At 29.4% G+C, this 25,011-nt stretch overlaps 2 protein-coding genes across 2 annotated transcripts; both read left to right on the forward strand.

Annotated features, from left to right (window-relative positions):
• The first annotated feature begins 380 nt into the window (after positions 1–380).
• On the forward strand, positions 381–3,225 carry LOC124940496 (putative two-component response regulator-like APRR8). Its single transcript, XM_047481018.1, has 6 exons — positions 381–513; positions 935–1,038; positions 1,200–1,343; positions 2,421–2,573; positions 2,656–2,968; positions 3,053–3,225. The coding sequence occupies exons 2-6, from the start codon at positions 990–992 to the stop codon at positions 3,132–3,134; spliced, it is 741 nt and encodes a 246-aa protein (XP_047336974.1). The 5' UTR covers positions 381–513; positions 935–989; the 3' UTR covers positions 3,135–3,225.
• Positions 3,226–12,087: 8,862 nt separating this feature from the next.
• Positions 12,088–14,877, forward strand: LOC124937879 (putative two-component response regulator-like APRR8). Its single transcript, XM_047478210.1, has 7 exons — positions 12,088–12,190; positions 12,623–12,726; positions 12,888–13,031; positions 13,954–14,013; positions 14,124–14,276; positions 14,359–14,711; positions 14,761–14,877. Exons 2-7 carry the CDS (start codon positions 12,678–12,680, stop codon positions 14,875–14,877), a joined length of 876 nt encoding a protein of 291 aa, XP_047334166.1. The 5' UTR covers positions 12,088–12,190; positions 12,623–12,677.
• Positions 14,878–25,011: the final 10,134 nt, after the last annotated feature.

Raw genomic sequence — 25,011 nt, forward strand, 5'->3', positions numbered from 1 at the left:
CTAGTTTTTTTGTCTGTGTTTAAAAACAAATATTATTATATTAATTTATTAATGAAGATATAAAAAAAAAAAATAAGCCTTAAAAAACAAAATTGAATCTATCAAGTTCACAATTTAAATCTTATTATAATATAACTTTAGGTTAATTTTAATTAAATTTTATAAGAATTTTTTTATAATAATTTATATTTTCATTATGTTAATGAAAAATTTGAAATTATTTATAATTAAACATAATTAATTTATAAAATAAAATATATAATGTGAATCTATATGGAGATTATAGATTCTGAAAATCTGATTTGAAATAGTAAATAATAATAATTTTTCCATTTCAAAGATAAATTTTAAAATTATATATAATTATTTTTTTAGGCGAATTGGTTTTCCTCAGATTCTCAGGGACAAAGCCGTCACCGTCGCCGTCGATCATTGTTCAGCTCGGTCGCCGTCGATCATTGTTCAGTTCGAGACGGCCATCCGGTTCGATCCTCAACATTCTTCAAACCTGAAGTAATGTAAGAAGAATTGTATCTTACAATTTCGTACGTAGTCGTCTGCTAGGATTTCAATACTTTATTTAGGGTTTCTTATATAGAAATGATCGAACTGATGAATTCATTTGCTTTTGATTGCTTTAACTAGCACTTTCTTTGGTAGTGGTTTAAACAAGTAGGGAAACGATGTTCTTAGGTTTTAGATCCTCATCTGTTGCTGTTGGGATCCTTTTTCTATAAGATTGCACAAAATGTACTTATAACATGCTTCTGATTGCTTTTATAATTCAACTTGGGCATCTGCAGGAACATCTTGAATGTTCAATGTTGTTTCTCATTGTGTAATTTTGTGCATTCTTATGGCTTTCTTTCCTGTAATGGATTCTAAATATTTCAATGATAACAATATCTAAGGACTGAAGTTTATCTGATTTCAGTTCCCGCGTCCTGAATTGTGGCATTAGCATCTCTTTACTAGTCTGGTCAAGACTCATGAGGAAGAAGAAAAAGAAGGCTTCATGGAGATTGATAAATTTGGAAGGTAAATTCGAAAAGCAAAATACGTGAACCTTAGACTGTATGTATGGTTGTGTGTATGTTTCTTTGACATGCTTTTGTTTATTAAGAAAGTATTCAACAAAACCAGATATTTACAATTGTGTTTGGTTATTACTAATATTTTTCTCTTTTTCGTGATGTCAGGTTGTCCAGACCGACTTGGACATGCACGTGAAGAAGCTAACACAACAACTCACCGCATTGAAACCCCCAAAAGGAAAATTATGAAAAAGAAATACACACACGTTGGGGCCTTTGAACGAGAATCAAATATGATACTTCTGTATGGTAAGCCCCTTAATCCAAGCCTCTTGTCTTCTATAAGCTATTCGTGATGGGTATGTTACATTATTTTCATCTAGCTGCAAGAAGAATGAAATGGATAGGTAGAACAACTAATGGATTAGGAAAGAAAGTATTACAAGAGTAATACTGCAAGGCTTCCTTAACTAGTAACATGAACTAGGGCTCAAGATGCCCCACTCCTCCTCTTGGTGTAAATCATTAAACACCACCTTTTCAACTGATTTATTGAAATCAGTTATTTCCATCAAATAATCATTTGAATTGTATATCCCTTAGTAGGAATTTAATCTTCATATGTATTATGCTGATTTTGAATGAAATCTTTATTCCCCAAAAAGATTTGTGTATGCTTCATGAGTATTCATTTCTTTCTTACATTTATTTTTGGTGATCTTTCTTCCACAAATATCACAAAATGGAGTAGGTGTAATGTATTTTGGTTTGTTGCCATTAAGGAATCTAGACATGCTTAGCATGCGTTGTGGTACAAGAATACATAACCATATTTACATAAGTGCCACAAAAGTAGTTCGTCAGCTAAATCATTTGCAATTAATTTGAAAACACTTTCCAAATGCTAAATTTTTTATTAATGAGACAGTGAGGAATCTATTTTGATTCACATCTTCCTTTATTAAATTTTATTAATGTTAGAGATAAGAACCATCAAACTTTAAATACTCGGAGATTACAAGCATTCGTAATTCATATGCTTATAAATACCGCCATATGACATTTTCTATTACACAAGTCAACAATTCTCGTCCTCTATTTTCTTTCTACTTCCCATTTGCCTCAAACATGAATAGTGAAAACTCTTCCATCACCGTACCCTTTCAATATCTCCAGATGAAACCTTCCCCTGCTAAGGTTTGCATATTGCTTTTGGATTCTGATCGCTCCTCAGTTGAAAGGACTGAAACACTTCTTGCATCCTGCCAATACAAAGGTTTCTATATTTCTTTTGGCGTCAAATGTGCAAAATTCTTGCTTGTGCGAGCTATTAATTATTTTCCTTTCGGGTCTCAAATTTACAAAAATCTTGCTTGATCGATGTAGTTATAGTTGCTGAACGAGCTACGGAAGCTTTGTCGATGGTAGGTGAAAGCAGGCGTGGGATTGATATCGTGCTGACTGAATTTGACCTCCCCGACATGGATGGACTCATGTTCATTGAGAAAGTTCTTGAAATAAAGAAGCTACCAGTTTTCGGTGAGCATGGCTATTAATTTTTTTTTCTTTTTCTGCTGGAATTTAACTTTTAATGATAATTTTTTTGTCTGAACGATTTTAGTTTTATCAGCATTTGAAAGCCTTGAGGTGCAAATGTATTGCCTGTTAAATGGTGCTGAGTTCTGTTATGACAAACCCCTAAATAAGGTCAATGCACAGGCTCTTTGTGAATATATTGTACCTAGAAGTGGTTCATCCGCCACTTCTGAAATTTCTTATAACATTTTGGATTCACCCGTGTCTATAAATGCTGATATGCATATAGTAGACGATTTGAGTCTAGAGAATCATGAAGAAGTTGTCGCAGATAACTTCCTTATGATCTCTAATATGTTGGACTCCCGTCGAAGCAGTCCTCGCCATAGGCTTCTTTGGTATATATATACAACCTTCATTATTATTGATTTGTTTCGAGTTTGATTTAATTATGTGTGTTTGATAATTTTCATTTGTCAAAGTGCAGATGTTCAAAGTGCTGCAGCAGATCAATCACCCTGGACTGAATTTGAATTTGGATCAGAATGTTGTTGGAACTTTTAGGGACGAAAATGTAAACAAAACCATACTTAGATTAAAGACTAGGTTTTAGGTTGGGAGGCGTCTGTTTGTGTCTGTGTCGATGATATGTTTTAAAATAAAATTCTGTTTTTTTATGAATCATTTACATTTGAATAAAATAATAGTTACATCAATCCATATTTATCTTTGATTGTTCAAATGTAATTTGTTTTTGTTTTTGTTGAGAGAGTTTTATTCATCAAAATTCCTTTGAATAATACTTGCTTCTTTTTTTAATTGTTTTTAGTTAATTAAATAATTATAATTAGTTAAATAGAATAATACCTTATAATTAGCAGTTGGGATCCCTGTTATCAATGGGTCCTGTGCCCTCTAGTAGGAGGGGGTAAAAATGTAAGTGAAACTGAACATTTGACTTATAATATTTTATGTAAGACTATTGAAACTTAAACTATTTCAAAAATATAATACAAAATTAATTTTAATTCTTGTTGATTCCATAAATTTGATTAATTAACTGATTCAGAGTGCCATATATAAAATACATTAGAATTTATTATTTCTCTAATGAATTATAAAATATATATATTAAACAGATTATTTTGATTATTGCCTTTGAAAACTAAGAAAAAGTTTAAAATTCTTCCTTTTTTTTATTAAAGAATAGTATGGTTATATAAAAAAAAATTATTATATAATTGTGTCTTAAGATATAATGTTATAAAAATAGTCACCATAGTAAACATATTTATTTATAAAAATGATTTCAACACTAATAAATGAAAAATATTATGTGTAATAAAACTCTAACTAAAATCATATATTTATATGTCACATAATTGGGTCTAGTGAGCTCAATATAAAAACAATTGGATTTTTTTTATTGCACCGCAAGTCTAAGCGCATGCCTCGTCAAAATCCATATAGGTCACTATAATCTAACAATCTCTATCTTGACAAGAATAGTATGTCAAAAAAAATTAATTCTCAAAATATAGACCATAACCATAATAGTTTTCCATCTCTAAAAGCTCCAATGAGCTTACTCATAATCCAGGACCAACTAAGTTAGAGCAATGCTCAAACTTAGAAATGGAGAGTGCTTTCGTCATCATATCAGAAGAATTATCGATAGTACTAATTTTACTCGCATCAATAATATCACACACAAAATAAAATCGTACATCAATGTGCTTATTCTTCATGAAACTTTTAATCTTTCGTAAAAAAATAGTACTTTGACTATCACAAAAGACTATCGTCATTAGGGATGGCAATGAGGCGATTCGAGACGGGGAATGCATTTGTCATCCCCACCCCATTTTACTTCGATTTTATTTTTTAAACTATCTCTGTCCCATTCGGTTTCGGAAAATCCCCATAGGGCACCATTTTTAAAACGGATTTTTAATATAATATATATTGTAATATATTAAAAAATTATATTATTATAAAGAAATAAATTTAAAACTCTTATAAAATATAATGAATAAATAAATATATTGGTGATTTTATATATTTAATTTAATTATATTTATAGTGTTCGGAGCAAAATCGGGATGAGATCGGGGCGGGGACACAAATATCATCCACGTCCCATCCTTAGTCTACTACCGGTCAAACTAGGAAAAATGGCCACAAACGGGACAATTCTGTTCGATTACTACGGGTCGGTTTCAAATTGACATCATTAATCGTCATTTATAAATCCTTCTTGAGCTCACCAAATAAGTATTTCATTCAAATATCTTTTTTACAAGCTTTTGTAATCATCATGTTCTACTTTTGTAGTAAAAACACAATTGTACTCTACAAAGTAGTTTTCCAACTAATCGCACAATCGTCAATACAGAAAACAAAACATGCAAGTGATATTCTTTTGTCAAGATCACCATAATAATATGATTAACAACTCCATCTATAGTCCTCCCAAACTGTAGGTGAACATCCGTTGAACCTTTAAAATAATGTAAGATCCAATAAACTGCTCTCCAATGTTCTTTACCTAAATTTGTCAGATATTTACTAATTGCACTTACTAAATATGCAAAATTTGTTGAAATACAAATCATTTCATACATAAGTGACCTAACTACACTAGAATATGGAACTTGTGACATATAGTCGATATCCTTATTAGATTGAGGTGACATAGAATAAAAGAGTTTATGAGTTGTTAATGGAGAACTCGCGGGACTAACATTATTTGTATTGAACTGATGAAAGACTTTCTCAATATACCCTTTCTGACTTAGGTGTAATTTTTTAGATATTTTATCTCTAGAAAGGGTCTTTCCATATTGATTGCACGCGGGTCAACGAGATCATTCATTTGGTTTGGTTCATTCTTTGATTGTTATCTCTATTCCTAGTTTTTCTATGCAGCTCATAAATCCTTCATATTAAACTCTCTACCAAATTACATTTTTACATTCTTTATTTTCTTCTCATCATTAGTTGGTATCATTATATCATCAACATATAAGAGGAATAAACAAACAAATCATTATTACCAATTTTAAGATAGATACAACTATTAAAATTACTTATTTTAAAAGGCCAGAATTACAAATTGAGACTTCTTATTAAGTGTCAATTGTAATTTCGGACCTCGTATTTAAAACCTTACAAATTGGGGCTTCTCATTGTCAATTTATACAAAATAGGGCATCTCGCTAACAGACATAGACGCCCGTTAAAAATAAATTATGTGACAATTATATTTATAAACAAATAAATACAGGTGGCGTGGCAAATTAAATTTTCTTTTAATAATTTTTATTATAATAAAATATTATTAATTAAAATAAAACAAAAAAATCAATGAATCTTCCATACACAGCAAGCACGATCTCTCTCCATCTTCTCCATCTACTCCATTCTTTCTCAACAATAAGTCATCCGTCCATCTTCTCCATGTCGCCTGCCTCCCGCTTCCGCCGTGCAGAAGAAGAGACGAGTTTTGAACCCAATACCATTATAAGTTTTGACTTGTTTTGATCTCAATACCATTACAACTTGTAAGGGTTTCTCAACAGTAAAGATCCGTCCATGTTAATGGGTTTACTTTGAATTTAATATCCTTACAAGTTTTGACTGGTTTTGAAGATGAAGAAGATACGGATTTTGAAAATGAAGAAGATAATGGTTTGGATGAAACAAGGGAAAAAGATAAAATGTCTCATCAAACAAATCCACGACCTAGTGTGAGCATACCATACAATGCACTGTTAGAAAAAAATGAAGTAGACCGAGAAGATGGATGGATGACTTACTGTTGAGAAAGAATGGAATAGATGGAAAGGAGGGAGAGAGATCGTGAGAAGATTCATTGATTTTTTATTTTATTTTAATAAATAATACTTTATTATAATTGTCACGCCACCTATATTTATTTGTTTATAAATATAAATGCCATATAATTTATTTTTAACAGACGTCTATGTCCGTTAGTGAGAGACCCTATTTTGTACAAATTAACAATGGGATGCTCCAATTTGTGAGGTTTTAAATATGAGGTCCCGTTAGCGAGAGACCCTATTTTGTACAAATTAACAATGGGAGCCCCAATTTGTGAGGTTTTAAATATGAGGTCCGAAATTGCAATGGACACTAAATAAAAAACTCAATTTGTAATTCTGGCCTATTTTAAAATTAAATGTGACAAATAAAATTGTTTATTTATTAAACCCGATAAATTTTCACATTTTGTAACGAATCTTAACCTAACTAGTTTTTAGTATGTGTTTAAAAAAAACTATAATATTAATTTGTTAATGAAAATATAAAAAAAAACCTCAACAAAACCAAATTCAATCTTTAAGTTCACAATTAAAATTTATGATGAGAAATGATTGGGGGAAATTTGGAAAAGAAAATAGGCGAGGAAATTACGGGAAATTTGATCAGATGACATTGAAGATGCCTTTAATTGTAGAAAGTGTCTGTGCTAAAAAAAAACGCTGGTGACACTTTTATTTTTTTGACAAAAATGCATCCGTTACGAGACGCACCCGGTATTTGTGAGACGCAACCGGCATTCGCGAGACGATTTTTTTTTAAAAATAAAAGTCGTCTCGCGAATGTCGGTTGCGTCTCGCGAATGCTGGTAGTGTCTAGCGACATAGACAATATCGTACAAAAAAAAAATAAAAGTGTCATTTTTTTTTAAGCGCTGACACTTTTTACAATTAAGGAATTAAGGGCATTTTCAATGTCATCTCATCAAATTTCCCGAATTACTACGTGCCTTAATCAGCTAAAAATTAATAAAAAAAATTATATCTACTATTTTTTTTTTTTTAACCAATAAAGTAATGTCACATCATTTATCTTTCCTTATTTTCTTTCTAATTTTCCTCCCATTTTCTTTTCAATTTCCCTCCCCTATCACTCTTATTTTATTATATTAACATTTTAGATTAATTTTAATTAATATTTTATAAAAATATTTTCTATAATAATTTATATTTTCATTTAGATGAAAATTTTAAAATTATTTATAATTTATAATTAAATATAATTAATTTATAAAAAATATATATAACGTGAATTTATATGGAGATTGAAGATTCTGAAAATCTTATTTGAAATAGTAAATAATAATATTTTCATTTCAAAGATAAATTTCAAATTATATATAATTTTTAGGGGAATTGGTTTTCCTCAGATTCTCAGGGACAAAGCCGCCGTCGCCGTTTCGGTCTCCGTCGCCGTTTCGGTCTCCGTCGCCTTCGATCATTGTTCAGCTCGAGAGTTCTCATCCTCAAACCTTAAGCAATGTAAGAATTGTATCTTACAATTCGTAGTCGTCTGCTAGGATTTAGGGTTTCTTATATAGAAATGAACTGATGAATTCAAACACAGTTATTTATTTGCTTTAATTAGTATTTTCTTTGGTAGTGGTTGAAACAAGTAGGAAAACGATGTTCTTAGGTGTAGATCCTCATCTGTTGGGATCCTTTTTCTATAAGATTAGGAAGAAGATTGCACAAAATGTAGTTATAATATGCTTCTGATTGCTTTTATAATTCAACTTGGGCATCTGCAGTAACATCTTGAATGTTCAATGTTGTTTCTCATTGTGTAATTTTGTGCATTCTTATGGCTTTCTTTCCTGTAATGGATTCTAAATTTTTCAATGATAACAATATCTAAGGACTGAAGTTTATCTGATTTCAGTTCCCGCGTCCTGAATTGTGGCATTAGCATCTCTTTACTAGTCTGGTCAAGACTCATGAGGAAGAAAAAAAAGAAGGGGTTGGAATGTTAGTTTAGGGGTTATTTGTAAGAGTGCTTTTATGCCTCTATATAACTCTAGTCTTTAATTTAATAAGAAGTGATTTTTCCTTTTTATATAAAACTACTTGGTATCAGAGCTAGGTTTCAGATCTAGGGTTTTGTATCTAAAAACTGTGCAACAGCCGCCGGCCTCACCAGACCTCCGCCGCCCCTATCAGGACCTCCGCCCATCAGGGGCGCCGCCGCCTTGCTAGGGGCAGAACTGACCCGCCGGTGAGGGTTTGGATCTGGTCTCCTTGATGTTTTGAGATCAAGAACGGGTTAAAAGGAAGAGGAAGAAGTTCGAGATAATGAGTTTTAGATCTTACGGGTTAAAGATCGTGTGATCGTGGTTTTGGGGAAGAAGGAAGATTTGACTCAATCTCGTGTAGATCAGAGTCGGATCGATGACAGGTGAGGGTTCAAACATGGGTCTTGCGATGAAAGAGGCCTTGGAAAAACTGAGTGGTGATGAGATCGCAATGTTGATGCGAGCATTCAGCTTTGCCTCTAGTGACACGGCACCGAAACCAACCCCAGCACCTACACCAGCACCCGCACCAGCACCTAGGGTGGAGCTTCCCCCGATTGATGTGAAACTCGATGGTCCAGCTTCGTATCTGCACTGGTCACGTCGAGTGCGATACACACTAGTAGGGAGAAAATTAGAGGGGTACTTGACTGGAGCGGTTACTAAGCCGGTTGAGGGTACTCCAGCATGGGATGATTGGAGGTTCATTCACATGCTGGTGTATGTCTGGCTCTTAAACTCGATGACTACACCGATTGCGGCCAATGTTGATGGTATGGAGGATGTGCGGTGTGTTTGGGAGAAGCTGAAGAAGACTTATGATGGAGTGGGGAACAACCTGAGGGTTTACCAGGTCCAAGGGGAGACTATCACTAATCTCACCTTTCAATAACTCAAGCGGGGACTTCCACTCCAACACACGTGAGGGCATCCTATTGATCAGTCTCGCTGCTGTCAGGACTGTCTATCCCCACAAGTACTTTGGTACATTCATTGAGATCATCATACTTCTTGCTACCTCAAGGAGATGCCTGTTCTTTTCTTTCTGCCACCCCATTCTGTTCTGGTGTGTACGGACACGTGGTCTGATGCAGGATTCCCTGAGAGGATAAGTACTCTCTGAACTCATTGTTTGTGTACTCTGTCCCATTGTCAGACCTCAATACTTTCACTACTGCCCCGTATTGAGTCTGAACCCCTTTGTGAAAATTTTTAAAACAAGCAGACACATCATTCTTGTTTTCATCAAATACAGCCAAGTAGTACGAGAAAAGCAATCAATGAAAGACACAAAATATCGAAAACCATTAACAGAAGTTGTGGAACAAGGCCCCCACACATCAGAATGTATCAAATCAAAACTACAGGTGCTCCTACTACATGTACTGACATACGAACTCCTAGTGTGCTTGCCAAACTCACAAGCATCACAAACCAGTCTCTCTTTATTAGCTTTTTTCAACATAGCTGGATACAAACGACTTAACAGATTAAAAGAAGAATGACCCATTCGCCTATGGTAGAGCAACAACAAGTCTTCCACACTACTCCTCACTCCTCCAGATCTCTCCACCACAGATGCGAGGGCTGAGTCCATCTCTTTTCTCTCAAGAAACCACAAGCCATTACGCCATGTGCCAGTCCCAAGCCTCCTACTCGTTCCCTTCTCCTGGAAGATCACCTTGGGAATATCAAAAGTGACAACACATTTCAGTTGGAGGATAATAGCACTAATGGATAAGAAATTTACTGGAAAAGATGGAGCATGCAAAACATTGGACAAAGTCAAGGAGTCAGTACATCGCACAGTACCCTTACCCACTACGGGTTGTGCCTGACTAATAGTAATTTATGTTTATTACATTAATGTTTACCTTATGAATGTTATTATTAAGAGTTTATATTGATTACACATAATTTTAGAGAGATAAAGTGTGAGGCCAAAACTCTGTATTTTTCTTCATAGTGAAATCTAGTGGCGACTGAAGTGAACATAGATCATTTGAATCTATAAATCTGTGTCTTTTTGTGTTCTTCTTTTTATGCGCTTTTACAAATCATTTCAAACATGTCGGATTTGGAGATCCAAATCTTAACACGATCACCTTCTTATCCAAGCATTTCTACCCCGAGCATTGCGGTCCAACAGCCAATAGTTCAACCTTCATGAGGAACTTCAAGGCTAAAAAACCCAAGAAAAACATCATGCAACTTGTCTTATTATGGTCACCACAAACTCCACTATGCACCAAAATATGTCCACGACCTACCAAAATATAACAATACCAAAATATAACAAACTCAACTGCAACTTGGTTCAAACAAAAACGTGATTATTCATCTAAATCATCCCATAAATGCAATAGAAGCTCAAAATAGGGTATCGACCAGAACCAAAAACCACCGAAATTTCAATCAATGATTAATAGAGTAAAAGGAATAATTTGGTAACAACTTTTTATCCATCATTCATTGTCCATTTCGTTTCTCTAACTCTCAATATAAATTTGTGAGAATCGAAGGAGAATTTTGAATTTCCCCTTTGTGTTTTTGAACTTCCAAGGATAGTTCTACATTTTGGCTTGATTAAAATGGATAAAATTTGGAGAGAAATGTTCTCCGTCATTCAATGAAAAAAATGACTTTAAATCGCTCTAAAAAAAAAGTGGCATAGATCAAAAATTGGATAATTTAAAATCAAAATTAAAAATAAAATTTGACTACCTAAAATAATTAATTATTAGTAAGGTGTAATAAGCTAATCATAAATTTTCAAATATTATAAACTGAATGATAAAATAAGAGTGCTTACATTCTCTAAACACTAGGAAAAAAAGTAATTTAGTTCATATAAAAAATGTTTTATTTCATTTAATTACTTTCACATTTTAATTAGTTTTTAAAAGTGACTGTGATAATATTATATTTTATTATTATATCCATTATAATCACTTTAAAAATTAATAAAATAAAATTTGAAAATGATGTTTTTTTGTATTTGACATAAAAATTGTAATTTAATTAGATAAAAATATTGAAAAAGTATTTATTTGACAAATTTTCATATCATACTAAAAGAACAAATACTACCATTTGATGTTAAAAAATTCTTTCATTATCATTGTTTGGTTAGTTTTATTTTTGACATAAACAACTAAATTACAACAAAATTAAATGTGACAAATAAAATTGATATTTATTAAACACTATAAATTTTCACATTTTGTAACAAATCTTAATATAACTAGTTGTTTTGTCTGTGTTTAAACAAAAAAAAAAACTATTATATTAATTTATTAATGAAGATATAAAAAAAATAAGCCTTAAAAAACAAAATTGAATCTTTCAAGTTCACAATTAAATTTTATTATAATATACTTTTAGGTTAATTTTAATTCACATTTTATAAGAAAATTTTCTATAATATTTTATATTTTCATTGTGTTCATTGAAAATTTTGAAATTATTTATAATTAAACATAATTAATTTTTAAAATTATATAGTGTGAATCTATAATTTTAAAAAATTATAGATTCTGAAAATCTTATTTTGAAATAGTAAATAATAATAATTTTTCCATTTCAAAGAAAATTTTTAAAATTATATATAATTATTTTTTTAGGCGAATTAGTTTTCCCTAGATTCTCAGGGACAAAGCCGTCACCGTCGCCGTCGATCATTGTTCAGATCGGTCGCCGTCGATCATTGTTCAGTTCGAGACGGCCATCCGGTTCGATCCTCAACATTCTTCAAACCTGAAGTAATGTAAGAATCGTATCTTACAATCTCGTAGTCGTCTGCTAGGATTTCAATACATGTTCAATACTTTATTTAGGGTTTCTTATATAGAAATGATCGAACTGATGAATTCATTTGCTTTTGATTGCTTTAATTAGCACTTTCTTTGGTAGTGGTTTAAACAAGTAGGGAAACGATGTTCTTAGGTTTTAGATCCTCATCTGTTGCTGTTGGGATCCTTTTTCTATAAGATTAGGTAGAAGTTTGCACAAAATGTACTTATAATATGCTTCTGATTGCTTTTATAATTCAACTTGGGCATCTGCAGGAACATCTTGAATCCTCAATGTTGTTTCTCATTGTGTAATTTTGTGCATTCTTATGGCTTTCTTTCCTGTAATGGATTCTAAATATTTCAATGATAACAATATCTAAGGACTGAAGTTTATTTGATTTCAGTTCCCGCATCCTGAATTGTGGCATTAGCATCTCTTTACTAGTCTGGTCAAGACTCATGAGGAAGAAGAAAAAGAAGGCTTCATGGAGATTGATAAATTTGGAAGGTAAAATCGAAAAGCAAAATACGTGAACCCTAGACTGTATGTATGGTTGTGTGTGTGTTTCTTTGACATGCTTTTGTATATTAAGAAAGTATTCAACAAAACCAGATATTTACAATTGTGATTGGTTATTATTAATATTTTTCTCTTTTTCGTGATGTCAGGTTGTCCAGACCGACTTGGACATGCACGTGAAGAAGCTAACACAACAACTCACCGCATTGAAACCCCCAAAAGGAAAATTATGAAAAAGAAATACACACACGTTGGGGCCTTTGAACGAGAATCAAATATGATACTTCTGTATGGTAAGCCCCTTAATCCAAACCTCTTGTCTTTTATAAGCTATTCGTGATGGGTATGTTACATTATTTTCATCTAGCTGCAAGAAGAATGGAATGGAATGGATAGGTAAAACAACTAATGGATTAGAAAAGAAAGTATTACAAGAGTAATACTGAAAGGCTTCCTTAACTAGTAACATGAACTAGGGCTCAAGATGCCCCACTCCTCCTCTTGGTGTAAATCATTAAACACCAACTTATCAACTGATTTATTGAAATCAGTTATATCCATCAAATAATCATTTGAATTGTATATCCCTTAGTAGGAAGTTAATCTTCATATGTATTATGCTGATTTTGAATGAAATCTTTATTCCCCAAAAATATTTGTGTATGCTTCATGAGTATTCATTTCTTTCTTACATTTATTTTTGGTGATCTTTCTTCCACAAATATCACAAAATGGAGTAGGTGTAATGTATTTTGGTTTGTTGCCATTAAGGAATCTAGACATGCTTAACACGTGTTGTGGTACAAGAATACATAACCATATTTACATAAGTGCCACAAAAGTAGTTCGTCAGCTAAATCATTTGCAATTAATTTGAAAACACTTTCCAAATGCTAAAAAAGTTGATGTATGCTAAAGATTGAGAGAGTGAGGAATCTATTTTGATTCACATCATCCTTTATTAAATTTTATTAATGTTAGAGATAAGAACCATCAAACTTTAAATGCTTGGAGATTACAAGCATTCAAATTCATATGCTTATAAATACCGCCATATGACATTTTCTATTACACAAGTCAACAATTCTCGTCCTCTATTTTCTTTCTACTTCCCATTTGTCTCAAACATGAATAGTGAAAACTCTTCCATCACCGTACCCTTTCAATATCTCCAGATGAAACCTTCCCCTGCTAAGGTTTGCATATTGCTTTTGGATTCTGATCGCTCCTCAGTTGAAAGGACTGAAGCACTTCTTGCATCCTGCCAATACAAAGGTTTCTATATTTATTTTGGCGTCAAATGTGCAAAATTCTTGCTTGTGCGAGCTATTAATTATTTTCCTTTCGGGTCTCAAATTTACAAAAATCTTGCTTGATCGATGTAGTTATAGTTGCTGAACGAGCCTCAGAAGCTTTGTCGATGGTAGGTGAAAGCAGACGTGGGATTGATATCGTGCTGACTGAATTTGACCTCCCCGACATGGACGGACTCATGTTCATTGAGAAAGTTCTTGAAATAAAGAAGCTACCAGTTTTCGGTGAGCATGGCTATTAATTTTTTTTTCTTTTTCTGCTGGAATTTAACTTTTAATGATAGTTTTTTTGTTTGAATGATTTTAGTTTTATCAGCATTTGAAAACCTTGAGGTGCAAATGTATTGCCTGTTAAATGGTGCTGAGTTCTGTTATGACAAACCCCTAAATAAGGTCAATGCACAGGCTCTTTGTGAATTCATTGTACCTAGAAGTGGTTCATCCGCCACTTCTGAAATTTCTTATAACATTTTGGATTCACCCGTGTCTATAAATGCTGATATGCATATAGTAGACGATTTGATTCTGGAGAATCATGAAGAAGTTGTCGCAGATAACTTCCTTATGATCTCTAATATGTTGGACTCCCGTTGGATCAGTCCTCGCCATAGGCTTCTTTGGTATACATATACAACCTTCATTATTATTGATTTGTTTCGAGTTTGATTTAATTATGTGTTTGTGACAATTTTCATTTTTCAAAGTGCAGATGGCTTTGAGGTTCAAAGTGCAGGAGCAGATCAATTACCCTGGACTGAATTTGAATTTGGATCAGAATGTTGTTGGAACTTCTAGGGACGAAAATGTAAACAAAAACCATACTTAGATTAAAGACTAGGTTTTAGGTTGGGAGGCGTCTGTTTGTGTCTGTGTCGATGTTGGCTGTTTTAAAATAAAATTCTGTTTTTTTATGAATCATTTACATTTGAATAAAATAATAGTTACATCAATCCATATTTATCTTTGATTGTCTAAATAAATCAAATGTAATTTGTTTTTGTTGAGAGAGTTTTATTCATCAAAATTCCTTTGGATAATACTTACTTTTTAAAAAAAAAAAACTGTGGACAGATTTAATCGCTTTTAGTTAAATAGAATAATACCTTAGAACTAGCAGTTGGGATCCTGTTATCAATGGGTCTGTGCTCTCTTGTATGAGGGCTAAAAATGTAATTTTTAATGTTGTTAGTGAAATTGGACATTTGGCTTATAATATTTTATGTAAGGCTATTGAAACTTAAACTATTTCAGAAAAGAATTAATACAAAATTAAATTTAATTCTTGTTAATTTCATAAATTTGATTAATTAATTGATTTTAGAGTGTCATAAAATACATTAGAACCTATTATTTCTCTAATAAATTATAAAATATATATTAACCAGATTATTTTGATTATTGCCTTTGAAAACTAAGCAAAAGTTGAAATTCTTCATTTTTTTTATTAAAGAATAGTATGTCTATCAAATAATCTTATATCATAAATATAAAGTTGTATAAAAAGTAATCTTAAACATATTTATATTTAAAAAAGAAGTTTCAACCCTATTAGTGTTTACATAATTATTTTTTTAAAAGAAAGCTTGAATTTTTATTTATTAATTAAATAGAAAATTAAAAAAAAAAAAAAAAGAATTATGTATCAACTGTACACATTTAATTATTAATTTATATTTTATAACACAAAATTAATATAAAACAATATTTAAAACTAATTTAAAAATACATATATCATATTATTTACAGAAACTCTATATTAATTTTAAATTTAACCAATTCAAATTTTATGAACAGATTAACTATCAAGTTATTACTCGTTGACTCTAACCAAACGAATCATATTCATAATACATATACAGATACATATTATAAATAATCGATATAAATTTTTTTTAAATTATATAAATACTAAGTTACATATTTTTAAAATTTTATTTTAATTTTAAAATATAAAACTCTATTAACATAGTTTGATTAAAATTTTAGTACCTTTTGTGTGTTTTTTTTTTATATATATATAATATATATATTATTTATATGAGTCTTTTATTCATTTATATTGTAGGCAATAGTTTTCTTTATAATAATAACTAAATGATTTTAGCTCTATACAAGTGCTAAGTATATTTAATTTTTAAGATATTTATATTTTGTTAATTTAAATATTTTATATTATTTTTTTATATAAATAATATAATAAAAATATACATGTAACTTGAAAAATTGAAATCACATCAAACACTACATTTAATTCCAAAACTAAATTGAAACATGGAATAGAATATATATAACATTAAATGAAATGTTAAGCTACATTTTTTAATTTGAATTAATTTTTCTTTGAATTAAAAAAAAGTGTAAAAATGAAACAATGAAGCTTAATGCAAACTAAGGCTGCGTTTGTTACGAGGTATAAATATATAAGGTATAAATTATATATAGGTATAAATTATAAGGAGGTATAAGAAGGTATAAGTTATATATATTATTATTGTTTGGTTGGAAGTATAAAATATAATATAAATTGTATAAATTTATAATTTGTGTTTGGTAGATAATATAAAATTTAGTAAAAGAATAAAATATTATTTTTATTTATTTTTATTTTTGTTAATTGTTTTTTAATATTATTCTTAGTTAAATTTATTAATATTTTAAATATTGATATTTTATTTTAATTAGTTTAAATATTATATCAAATAAATAAATAATAATATAATTATGTTATTATTAAATTAATAGTATTATATAAAAATAAATAATTAGTAATATTATATAAAAATAAATAATTATAATTAATACTCATATTTTTATTATTTTATACTACTAATTTTAAAATTAACGATAATTTTTTTTATTAAAAATAAATTAACTTTTTAATTATTAAAATTCTTAAATAATAAAATTTATAAAATAAGTTTATTTTATAAAAGAAAGTAATATATGTTGAAATTAAAATATTATTTTTATTTATTGATTAAATAAATTTTAATATTTAAAAATAGATAAAAATAATAATAAAAAGAAATTAAAATTTTAATACTGCCTTATCACAGGTAGGATGTGTTACTAATTTATACCTCATCCAAGTATAAGTTATACCATTAGTTTTCCTGTACATATAAAATTAATCAAACCAAACACTTTTATAATTTCACTATTAGTATAGGTATACTATCCTAATAGTCTAATACATTCTACCAATCACCACCTAAAAGTATTAATATTTCTTTGAAAAGTTAAGCTTAATAGATATATATCTATGGTGAGGGGCATATTTGCTCTCGCAAATTGTGCTCTGAAGGTATCAGACTTCAAAATTTGGAAAAAAATTCAGGTGGGAATTACATTAATTATAAAATAAACTAAGTTTTGAAGTGTGGTACATACCGTGACACTACTTAATTTGCTCATCTATTTTGAACACTTTGAATTAATCTTAACTACACAATCGTGAATGTCTCATAAACTACGTAAGCTTGTGAATATAATCAAGTGTTTCTTCAGTATTGTGAATTCTTTTAGATAACATATCTCTTTTCTACTTGTCAGTGACACGATGTTCACAAAACTTCAATCTACTAATACTTTGTCCATCAAGAAGTTTTCACTTGTTCAAATCGATCATGTCATTCTCACTCATAAGACCAAGTCACATATGTCACAACTTTGTGATAGAATGAGGTGGCGACATCAACATCGTTTACAACTGTGCAGTTTTTAAAAACATATCACATGTTAGGTTTTCTTTCACCTTTCATCACAACATTTACACATATACTAACCTTCTTAACTTCACCTTCAACAATGTATTTGTCCCCTTTTGAATCAAAGGTACTGAGAGAAAAAATATTTATCTTCAATTCAGGAACATTTCTCACATCATTAAGTGTTCGAACAACTTCATAAAACATCTTGATTTTTATTATTCATATATACCCACAACCTTAAATGATGAATTGTTTATCATTAACACATGACTTTTAGAAACTGTATCATATTTTGAAAATTAGTCCCGATTGGGACACATATGATACGTGCAACCAGAATTGAGTATACAATCATTTTGCGACCTTACATCGCAAAGAGAATCCATGAGGAGTTCATTGTCTTTGACTTCAGCAATACTAGTTTTACCAGTTTTACCGAATTTGTTTTGGTCTATTTTTCAATCATAATACTATCCTCTTTCTAAATATTATTTTGTAGTTTCCAACTCTTAGATTTTTTGTGACCTCCTTTTTGCAATAATTACAAACTTCCAAAGTTTTCTTTAATTTGATCAATTTGTTTGATAACATTTTGAAATCCTTTCTTGAGTTCTCCCTTTAGCAATAAGACTCTTTGCCCGGACTACTAGAATAATTAATTAGGTGTTCATATTTTCCTTTGAAACTGATGCATCATATACATCATCAGTTGTGACAACTATGACTAAATAAAATAGTATCGTGAAACGTGATATACGATTGAGCAACAAACACAAAAGAATCAAATTTAAATTTTCATTGTCATATTTGACCTCCAAGACCTCTAAATCAACAACAATTTCTTTAAATGCCGAAAAATGATCTTGTAAAGATGTAGCTTATGACATATGATGAAAATATAACTGGTGTTTCATATGCAGCTTACTAGTAAGACTTTTTGTCATACATAGCTTTTATAGCTTCATCCATAACCCAACAACACTCGTCTCCTTCAGACATATTGTAGAATATTGTTCGACATACGTAAATGTATATGAGACATAACTTTGTGATCCTTCATATTTTTCTCTTTTATTTTTTACAAACTGTGCATCTTATCAAATTCTAATAAAGTTTCATCCAAATCTCTATGAGCGAGCAAACCTCGCATCTTTACGTGCCATAAAAAATATAGTGTTGCAATCCAAAACAAAATAGCGTACTTTATACTCGACATCTTCGAAAAACAAATAGTCTCAAAATAAAAAATCACAAAGCTCTTTAGTACCAATCGTTGAAAAATGAATATAAATCTGAGACTAATCAAGATAAAAAAGATATGGAGTATAAACTAATAAAGCACAATAATAACACAAGATTTACATAGAAATTCAAGACGAAAAAAATCATAGGCAGAGGAGAATTTTGTTCTCTATGTTGTCAAGAGAATATTACAATTTACAAAGAAAAGAGAAAAATAAATGACAAATATTATGTGTAATAAAATTATAACTAAAATGATATATTTGTAGGTCACAAAACTAGTCCTAGTGTGTCCAATATCAAACCGTTATTGTACCGCAAGCCTAGATTCAAACCTTGGTCAAAACTCATATAGCTCACCATAATTTACTTATGCCCTTAACTCATATGGCCGACCTTAATTAAGATATGGATATAAGCACAATACATTCATCAACAATAAAGATGATAAATACCAAATTTGGATCACCGAGATTGATTATTATGAACTTTTATTATCTAAAGTTTATTGTTAATGATTTGTTAAGACTCCACGATGTCTAGACAAAATCCTAATCATTCTCCAATAAATAAATAAAATGGTAATTGTAATCACAATCTTTTAAACTATTTCATAATAAGTAAGTACATTTCATAAACTTAGCTTAAATTGTTGTGAAATGTAATCATCAGTTATGTGTTAAAACCATCGGTCGTGGGGCTCGGTTCTTTCTCAAGAACATCGGTCATGATCCTCGGTTAGAGCTGAAGAACACCGGTCATGATCCTCGGTCAGAGCTGAAGAATACCAGTCCTGGTCCATGGTCGAAGATGAAGAACACCAGTCCTAGTCCTCGATCGAAGGCTAAGTTTTCTCGATAGCGACTGAAGAACATGACCGAGGATTACCGGTCCTAGACTAAAGCCTTAGGACCGAGGTGTTCTTATTTTGGTTAGAAATTTCAGAAGTCCATAACTTTTCAGATCATGGAATCGTGATCTGTAAGCTACAGTTAGTTCATATGATCACGAAGAACAGAAGCCCTAACATGAATAACGATTTCAAGATCTTTAAAAAGATCAATTTCAAAATACCATTTCTAGGTCAAATTTTGGGATTTTTCAAATTAGGTCAATTCAAGGTCTTATTTTTGTTCCATTAGATTTGAAATGATGAATATAGTTGAACAGAATCAAAACAAGAACATCATTCAAACATTAAAACATTTTTTGAAGATTGAATCAAAATCCAAAAAAAAATAAAAAACACAATTTGATCAAACATGATCAAAATGATGAAACAATTGCTTTGGATACATTCCAACACATTAACAAACATGTATAGCAATTAATTGAATCAAAAGATCTATATTAAACTCAAGAACACAAGATTTCAAAAATCCAGTTTTTAAGCTTAAATTTTAAAAATTAAAGTTTGATCAAACATGATCAAAACGTTGTTTCAGTTGCTTGAAATTCATCATAACATGTTAACAAACATGTATAGCAATTAACTAGATCAAAAAATCCGGATTAAAACCAAGAACAATTTTTTTTTTAAATCTAGTTTTCAAATTTAATTTTTCAAAATTCTTGATTTAGTTTGATTTGATCTGATCTCTTCCAATAGAAAGTTCATACATGATATGTAGAATGATTCTAAACAAAGAAATCACATAATCAAACTCAAGAACAGATCAAACAAGAAAATCTGAAAAAAAATCTAATTTTCCAATTACAGATTGATATATAGGCGTTCTAGATTCATAGCAACACTTGGAGAACACTCCTAAGAGGTGTTGGAGGCTATCCAGAAGTCTGAATCGAAGTAAGAGTCGCTGGATAAGGTTTTAAAAAAAACCATTTCTTGGCCGGATTTTCAGACTTTGATTCTGATTGTTATAGGCTATAATTCTTAGTGTTTTTTTTTTTTGATGATTTGCTTCACAGAGCATAAGGGAGTATTTATACTGCCCTAAGGTCGGTTGAGAAGAGATAATTCATGTAAAAATATCATTCGTCGATCTTATCCCTAAAATGTGGCAGCCTTATCCAAGGAAAGATAAGGCTGGAGGATAAGGGTGTCTTGAAGGCGAGGATGAGGTGGAGACGTGGTCAGAATTTGAAGGGATAAGGATGCTTATAACATGAGTTGTCCCTTCTGGTAGATCGCACACCGGCGAGTCGTGTTTTTGGCGAGCCTTGCGTCCTAGTGAAGAAGAAGATTGAAACAACGTCGTTTTGGCTAACGGCGTTCACGTTCCGTCCGCGGTCAGCGGTATTGACTAACGGGGTTAGTCCATCCTGTTAGTTGTTTCGGTGTGGGCGGACGCGCATGGTTTTGCTACATCCGGATGCGTGAGAGTGTCTAGGCTGGTGGATGAATCCTGAGCACTCATCTGATGGTCCAGGATCTTGATACAGAATTTTAACAAAAACTCGATTACACTGAATTATCAGATTTTATTTTTATAAAAAAGTTATTTAAAATCGACTTTAATTCCATTTTTTACGTTTTTCTTCAACAAAAATTTCACAAAAAATATTTCTAGAATCATAATAAAACTTATGATCATATATTATTGTTTTTTTAGATATTTTGGGTATTTTATTCAATTGCTTTAAGTTATAAATTAAACATAATTAATGATTAAATCACAATTAAATATTTTTAACTTTTTCTTCGGTCTAATTTGGGTACATAAATACAATATTTTATCCCCGATTTATTTTTGGAATTTTGAATATTTTTCCTAATTAAAGTTTAATTATCACAATAATTAATATTTAATTAAATTTTAATTCATTTTTGAGTTATTTTAAATATAAAATATAAAATATTATTTTAATGTTATTTAAAATAATAATATTATTTTAAAATTAAGGTAAGGCAAATTTCATGTTTACAAATACAAATCAGTGAAAAATTATGTAATCTTATAATTTAGTCAAAGATTAAAAACATGTAAATATCAAAGGAAAAAATGTAAATATGAATATAGTATGAATTATATGAAAATTAACCAGATGCTAATAATTACATATATTTTTTTCATTAATTGTTTTAAATATTGTAATTGACACTTTGTATCCAAACCACCTCTCCATGTAACATCTTACTTAATCAAAAATTCAATAAAAGTTTCACAATCATCATTAATTTATAACTCATGTGACAATACTTATTTATTGGTATGATAATATAAAACTGTATATAAACATTAATACTGTGAATTCTTTCATCCCAAATATTAGTTTATTTGGACCAAATGCAATATTTAGCTTAAAAAATGGTGACAGATTCTATAATATATCTATTGAGTTTTCTCAAGTCCATTCGATGACCTACAACCATAATTAAAGAGGATGGTCAACAATATCAGAATTTGAAGAAATTCAGCAAAATGAAAAGTGAGATATATTGAAATAGTCCCATGACATTGACTTTATATATCTGTGTATTTTATGATTCAAATAGTTTTAAATTAATTAAAATATTTTTCAAAGCAGAGATGATCCTGATAAAGTTTAAATTCTATTATATTTATATTGGTTTATATTTATCAACATACTATATTTGATAATATATTTCTTGGATTTGATACATTATATATTGGATCGAAATATTTAATAATATTTCAAGAATATTTGACATTAGATGTGATGAACTATTTTACTAACATATAATTATTAAACAAAATCAACTATAAGGACACCCAAATAATAATAATTTCAAACAATTTTTTATATAAATAAATATATCAGAATCAAGTCCATAAATAATATTAATGGGTAATAATTATTTAAAAAAAAAACATGACAATAATTAAATAATAATTAATAACTTAAAAATAAAGGAAGTACAAGCAAAAAAGAGAGAGATTTGAGATTTGATAGTTTATATTGATGAGTTTATTTTAATTTATGATGGCTCATTCTGTCTAAAAACAAATATCTTAATTTTTATTTTCACTGAAACATTTTAAATTAAAATAAAATAACTTTTTAAAATAAAATAATTTGTTCAATCTTATTTAAAAGTATATAAAAAATTAAGTCAATTACTTTAATTAAAATATGAATACTTTATTATTATAATGTGTCCCTTGTTGACCTCAAATGGTCAATACATTTTAGAACTAGTGTCGTACTGGGTTGTGAAACGACACATAAATGTTATTTTCTTGTTTGTCATGCTTTAATTAATTTATTCTTAGCATGCGAACTTATTTAATATTTTATTAATTAAATTAAATTATTTGTGACATATATTTTTGTAAGTACTACCCATTAGTTGAGTAATGTCAATGATAATGAATTTTGCATCAAATAATGTTATAAGAAATTTCTTAATAAGAATGAAACAAAAGTAGTCTTGTCATCAACCATCTTTATAATATGTATTTAGAATGTGTTATTTCAATCTTATTAACAAAATAATGGCTATTTTCATGATTTGACTAATTTTATAATTCATCTAAATAATTATATGATAAAAGATAAAATAAAAGATACTTACAAAATAACAAATTAGGAAATACACATTTCATGCAACCTTCATTTGATCAAAATAATACATTAGTTTTAATAAAGCTAATTCCAAAATCAATTGTTATTAGTTTGAAAAAAAAAAACATTTCAAAACTAATAACAATATATTGAAATGAGTTTGATTAAAATCAATATTATCTTACTAACAAAATTTAATTCATTAACAACAATATTAAAGTTAATTGTTTTATATATTAATATAGAAACTAGTATTATCTCCACGATTATGACCATCCTCCCAATCTAAGGTGTTATAACTTATAAGTATAAATTGTAAACGTTAATTAATGATAGAAACAAGTAATTTCAAAATAAGATTAATCAATCTAATCAACTTAACATAAATTGATCAAGCAATTTATTATTAAACCGACTTTCAAATTTTGTAACCGAAGACACTTCAACATATCTCGTTGATTAAACCGACTTTCAAATTTTGTAACCGAAGACACTTCAACATATCTCGTTGATAAGAACTCATATTTAGATATAAACATCTTATCTCATTTCGTTCTTATCGATGTTTGTTGTTTGTTGAGAAAATTATAACACTTTATTAGATTAATTTTGAATTATATAAATAGTAGGTAAATGACCATCACTAATTTTATCAATATCTTTGATTCTTTGCAACATAATGATGTTCCATAATTTTTGATATCTAATTGTAAAATATTATTTGGACAAATAATTGAATATTCTCAAATTATGTTTATATTAGATTATAAAATAAACTCAACTATTTAAATTAAGTTAGAACTTTATCAAGTAGTTTAGAGTGTAAGGATAAAAAAAGTAAAGAAAAAAAAAAAGCAAACATTTTATCGAACATTTGGAGTGTAATAATGAAATTAGAAAAAAGTTAAGTGATATTAATCTTATAAATTCTCAAGGTTATACATTCAAATAAAATCTTATAGATAATTCAATTGACGATTATATACCGCAAATTGTCAAGAGTTATTGTTAGAGATGAAATCGATAAGTTATACCACGGAATAAGATCAAAATTAAGAAAAATAAGTAAGGAAGACATGAATAAACATATATTTCTCCCTTTTTTTAAAAAATAAAATTAGAGAAAAAAGTGAATGATATATAAAAAAAAAAGAGAAGGAAATTAGGGGTAACTAATGCTAACTTTCTATTTTTTTTTTTTGTGTCGGATTAAGCTTTTTTCGACCGATTTATTTATTCTAATACGATTTAATTCAACGTGAATTAATTGGATTAATCCACTAAAATAATTTAATGACTTAAAGTCGAATCTAAAAGAACAAAAATCACTAATTCGATTCTCACTAAAAAGAAAATTGAAATTGAGTTATAATATTAAGATAGTCTTAATTTTTTAAATAAAAAAATTATTAAAAATAAAGAAGTTAGATTGTGACACCTTCTCTCCTCTTTATTTATTAATTATTTTAAATAATAATTTTACCTAAAAAAATAAATAGAGAATTATTTTAGTCAAATAA

Source organism: Impatiens glandulifera, chromosome 5, assembly GCF_907164915.1.
Source record: "Impatiens glandulifera chromosome 5, dImpGla2.1, whole genome shotgun sequence".
In the NCBI taxonomy this organism is placed as follows: Eukaryota; Viridiplantae; Streptophyta; class Magnoliopsida; order Ericales; family Balsaminaceae; genus Impatiens; species Impatiens glandulifera.

Bases quoted from the DNA above. Each gene is read 5' to 3' on its own strand.
- LOC124937879 (XM_047478210.1), top strand. From the start codon at position 12,678: ATGAGGAAGAAGAAAAAGAAGGCTTCATGGAGATTGATAAATTTGGAA. The intron at 12,727-12,887 runs GTAAAATCGAAA...TCGTGATGTCAG, and splicing joins GAGATTGATAAATTTGGAAG to GTTGTCCAGACCGACTTGGA. The intron at 13,032-13,953 runs GTAAGCCCCTTA...TATTGCTTTTGG, and splicing joins AAATATGATACTTCTGTATG to ATTCTGATCGCTCCTCAGTT.
- LOC124940496 (XM_047481018.1), top strand. From the start codon at position 990: ATGAGGAAGAAGAAAAAGAAGGCTTCATGGAGATTGATAAATTTGGAA. The intron at 1,344-2,420 runs GTAAGCCCCTTA...TGATCGATGTAG, and splicing joins AAATATGATACTTCTGTATG to TTATAGTTGCTGAACGAGCT. The intron at 2,969-3,052 runs GTATATATATAC...CATTTGTCAAAG, and splicing joins CCTCGCCATAGGCTTCTTTG to TGCAGATGTTCAAAGTGCTG.